General features: G+C 40.6%; 1 protein-coding gene across 1 annotated transcript; it reads right to left on the minus strand.

Moving 5' to 3' along the window:
• Positions 1–1,279: 1,279 nt before the first annotated feature.
• fgf1b (fibroblast growth factor 1b) lies at positions 1,280–3,523 on the minus strand. Its single transcript, XM_076979931.1, has 4 exons — positions 3,215–3,523; positions 2,481–2,697; positions 2,051–2,154; positions 1,280–1,736 (listed from the first exon to the last, which is right to left on the minus strand). The coding sequence occupies exons 1-4, from the start codon at positions 3,224–3,226 to the stop codon at positions 1,545–1,547; spliced, it is 525 nt and encodes a 174-aa protein (XP_076836046.1). The 5' UTR covers positions 3,227–3,523; the 3' UTR covers positions 1,280–1,544.
• Positions 3,524–4,815: the final 1,292 nt, after the last annotated feature.

Here is a 4,815-nt window from a genome sequence, read left to right on the forward strand (position 1 = left end):
CGTGGGATGCGTTCCATACGTGGTCTTGCACAGACATTAACATTAAAACAAACCATAAAATTAATTTTTAAAGCCAGAAACCACTGAGATATACATTGACTGAATACTCTATAAGTTTTCAACAAACAAACCAAAAATAAATAAATAAAACCTGGGTCTAATTTTTCAAGTCCCAATCCGTCAAAACCAGAAGTTTCAGACATTTTTATGTGGATCACTCGCTTGTTAAAACTCACCAGGTTTCTAGCACAAATAATTAGACACTATACTGCCACCATGTGGTAAATGTTTTTAATGTTCAGCACCTTGGTCATCCAGTAGCTGACAGTGTATATATCATTAATTGTACAGCATCACCACATGCATACCACTGATTATTTAAAGGACTGTGAGGTGTATCTGTGGCCACTGTGGCCAGGAATGTAATTCAACCCAGTTGGTGTTTTAGTTCCAGCGTGGTGTCAAACTGGTTTATGGTAATGGTATTTGTGTTTACAAGTGTGCATGAGTGACGTGTTTACAAAACACCCCCTCAGGGTCATGTAAAAGTAGCCATAGACAGGAGAACCATATCACTTTATAATACTGCATTCCCTTATTTCTATTCTTTACTGTTGTAAAAGTTGCTGTATTTGGACTTTGTCATCACTTAATAATTTTTAGCCATGCCTGCTGTATGTGGAAATCAAAGTAACTTAATGGCAGAGAGAACAAGAATAAGGTGCCATTTGTGTTTCCTTATATACTAAACAGTCCAAGGTCTTATCTTTCTGAAAGCAAATTACAAACAATCTTGTCTTAGTAAATGGTGCTCACAGATTAGTAATTAACGCTCTGTGGAGCCAGGCAATTTTATTTCCGTTACTTTATGTGAAACCTTTTTCATTAAATTTTCTGTGTAAAACCTTTAGTAACTCAAGTATGTGCTGACCTTTGTTGCATTTGTCCTGCAGTATTTAATCCAGTGTTTTCAGTTATAAAACTGAAGGTCTGGACAGGCTAGATTCTACGGTGCTGGCGAATGATCTATTTTTGTTACAGAAATTCATGTCCAAGCAGACCTTTCTGTGATGTTATTTTGTATGCTACACTGGTTTGTGGAATTTAAGACCTTTTTGATTCTCACAAACCTCGTGAATTTTTCATTCCTTGACACCAAAATTATACTGATATTTTAGCATGTAATTTGCATAACCTAATTTAATGTCCACAACTCTGTATATAAACTTATATAACCGAGAGACCCAGTGTAAATTTTTTTTTATTTGAGTAGAAATTAACATATAATAATTACATATATACATATATAATGAATATCATTTAGAAAACAAAACATTACAATTACACATATTTCTTATTAACATACACACGTTGAAGAAAAGAATAAATAATGAAGCAGCACATCTTTCAGGTGAGTCCTCTTTAAATACACCAGTAATTGTGTTTGTAGACTGCTCTCTCGGCCATATGCGATGTGGTGTGCATTATTAATTCCAAAAGGACACACAACATCAGCAAGCTGAAACCTCATTGGATGCAGAAGGTCATGTAATGGGAATTGGCAGGAAGTAAACGGCATTCTGGCCTCGGTGGGTTCTAAGGCCACTTTTCGCCTGTCCGCTTTTTTTAATGCCCACGTACCAGTCGCCAAGGTCCTTGTACTTCTGTGACCTGTACGTGTTGTAGTGGTTCTCTTCCATCCTCTCCATGAAATAGCACTCATCTGTCAGCGTGGTCTAAAATATGGAACAGAACCCCACACACACACACACACACACACACACACACACACACACACACACACACACACACACCCGACTGATGAATCGTGAACTTGACGCAACAAGTTCGAACATTGCCAGTTGCATCAGGTCGCATCCACCGAGGTCTGGTGTGATTGCTGGAAACTGCTAGCTATCTTTATTTTACAAGTTTAAAGTAGAACCACCCCGAGATCGCAATCATATGCCACATATGGTGTATTCTTGTGGATGGTGTGGATAGTTTTGTTCATCTGCAGGACGGTGTTTGACCATGAGCCAACACTCACAGTGCCATAAAGTTGCCCGTGTTTGTCCATGGCCAGGTAACGCTCTGCCTCGTGCCCTATGATCACTACCACTCCTGCGTTCACCGCTCTCACCTTTATGGTGGCTGTATTGAATGAGAAGATGACAAAAAGAGAGGGAGTTGATAAGTGACAGCTGAAAAAAGGAATCACTGTATATCACTGTATGTGTCCTGTGTTACAGTTTATGATTATACTATCTATCTAATGTGATTCTGTCAGTAACAGAATGTGATTTAAGTCATCTTTGTGCCAGCTATTTAGATAATGGTAATTATCTCTTCATAATTTTTGGAATTTAATAGGGTAAGCTACCGTTACAATAAACGCGTAGCATACAGTACTTTATAGTTACTGACAGAACTAAAGTATACAGGAAAGGAACCAAATGAAGGTTTCGCTGGTTTCTTACTGTAAACGTCGTTTTCTTGACGACTGCCATCTACAGCACCGTTGGACAGCAGGCGTAAATGATATCCTCCGTTCTTACAGTAGAGTCTTCTCAGAGGGTTATAATTCGGTTGGTTAAGCCCAAATTTCGTCGGCCCCGGCGCAAAAACAGTTACTTGCCCCTCCGTCATTTTGCAGAGAGATCCCGAATCAGTACGTCCTGCGTCCAACAAACGCTCCTGTGGCAAAAATGAAATATTGTATCGTCAGAGGACGTCAGCAGGTCTCTCCTTTAAAAAGTAACGTTTCAGTTATATCCATGGGCTAAGTATTACAAGAAATCGAAGTAACACCGCCTTATAATTTGGCAGAGCAGTCACCCAAACATCCGCTGTACGAAACGCCCTGCGCAAAGGGGGTCACCGACGAGTTAAACGGTTACATGTGCGGGCACGAACGCAGTTTGGCAACTCCACGAGAAAATACTGTCTTTTTTCTTCAGAGTTTTTCTTCCAAATAGACATAACTGAACTGACTGAAATGTTTAAACTAATTTTAATGTTGTATCTCTGTTCACTCTAGCTCCTGACAGAACAACCACAATAAGTTGAATATATATTTAGGACATTGTGTCATAATATATTCATACAAAATAATGACATATTTGTTAGTATTTGGATTCCATACAAACGAGACTGGTGGGGGGGGGGGGGGGGGTCAGCTATCTGAGGGGAAAAAAGAGCATGTTAGTCCCACCTGAGCCGGCATGTCTCTCCTCGTCCGTGGAATCGACCTTTAGTATTTAAGTGAGGGACGACGAGGCTCCCAGCGGTCTCTTAAGGCGAGGTGGGCTCCGTGGTGACTCCGGAGGGTCTGCTTTTGGACGTGTTTAGTGACGAGAAACATCGTCCATTCCCGCCGGTATTCGTCAGCGCTAAATTTACACGGGCCTGCTGGGCGCGCGCGTGACGTGAGCTGTTCCAGACGGGCCCGCGCTGCGCTTTACAAACTAGGCTGCAAGTCCATTTTCCTTCGTGCGGTTTTATCATTAAGGTCTCATTGCTCGAGTTTAAGAGAGCTGTATTATGCATATCCTGAATGAGATAGAGTAGATTTATTCATTGCATAAATAGACGGAAACACTGTTGTGCAATTGGTTTTAAGTTACTTAGGCTGTATTTCAGGCGTACTCAACTAAATTTGTCCGCGGTCCAATTTTGGCAGATACCTGTTTGGCAGATACCTGAGTCCCCCTGGTATTTAGTACTGTATTTTCACAAAGGTCATCAACGATATTCTAAACTACATGTAGCCCAAATAAGTGTTTATGTGTTAATGTTCCTACATAGTAATTTTGTATTTAAAGCGCATGATAAAGTCGCTAAATGAATTGCACATTGTGTACTTATTGCACGCACGTTTCAGCAACTCAAGCCAAAAATATTTGTAACACCGAGGTCATCAGGACGAGCTGCACACGGGCCCAAACGACACCAGCATCGTCTCACACATGTGTAAAACCCAGTCTGCTCAGAGGGACCACAGGGCCGCACAGTTCTCGTGTGTTCGAGGTATCTCCACCAGCTGTGTGAAATCTGAGGCACGGTTAAGAGCTCGCTTGTTTCTCTTCAGGAAATGTAAGGAAAATTAACACTTCTGCGAGAATAAACGCCCCCCTCCCCTCAATCTAGCTTTAAGCAGTTAGCAAGAGAAGGTCCAGAAAACCTAACTGCTCTGTCCATGTAATACAAACCCGATGATTTCTTGTCTCCTCTTTTTCCACCTTTCCTAAAAGATATATTTCGTATTTTGTGGAGGTGACAAAGAATTAAACATTTATGGAGTTTTTCCTTAAAGGCTTCACTGAATTCATATTATTCATAAATTCATAATCTCCACTTTAGTGAGCTCAGGCCCACGGCTATTTTGGCACGGAGGCTCTCTGTCGCATATTTAGGATGTGAAATTTAAGACATAATATATTCACATATTCGGGCCAGTGTATCAGCTTTTGGTCTAAGTTGTCGAAATGCTATCCAAAATGTTTTCTGAATTTATGAAGTACATCTGTAATTTTAATTATTTATCTCGATCCAAGTGAAGGAATGTGTATAAATCCGTTTTCCTCGTCTCGCTGCTCTTTGTACCAGAGTACATTATAAAAACATGTGCGTAGCAAATAAAACGCTGTTTTTTAATGACATTTCTGCAAGAAATGCATCTGAAGGATATTTTTGACTTGTGACCGGAGTTGTACACTGGGTGGCGCCAGAGTCCACGCCAGTAACTAAGCCAGTCGTTATGCCCAGTAGGTCAGTAGCTTCTGTCACCAATTGAGAGAAAGAAGGAAGCCCATT

The sequence above is a fragment of the Brachyhypopomus gauderio genome, chromosome 18 (genome assembly GCF_052324685.1).
Source record: "Brachyhypopomus gauderio isolate BG-103 chromosome 18, BGAUD_0.2, whole genome shotgun sequence".
In the NCBI taxonomy this organism is placed as follows: Eukaryota; Metazoa; Chordata; class Actinopteri; order Gymnotiformes; family Hypopomidae; genus Brachyhypopomus; species Brachyhypopomus gauderio.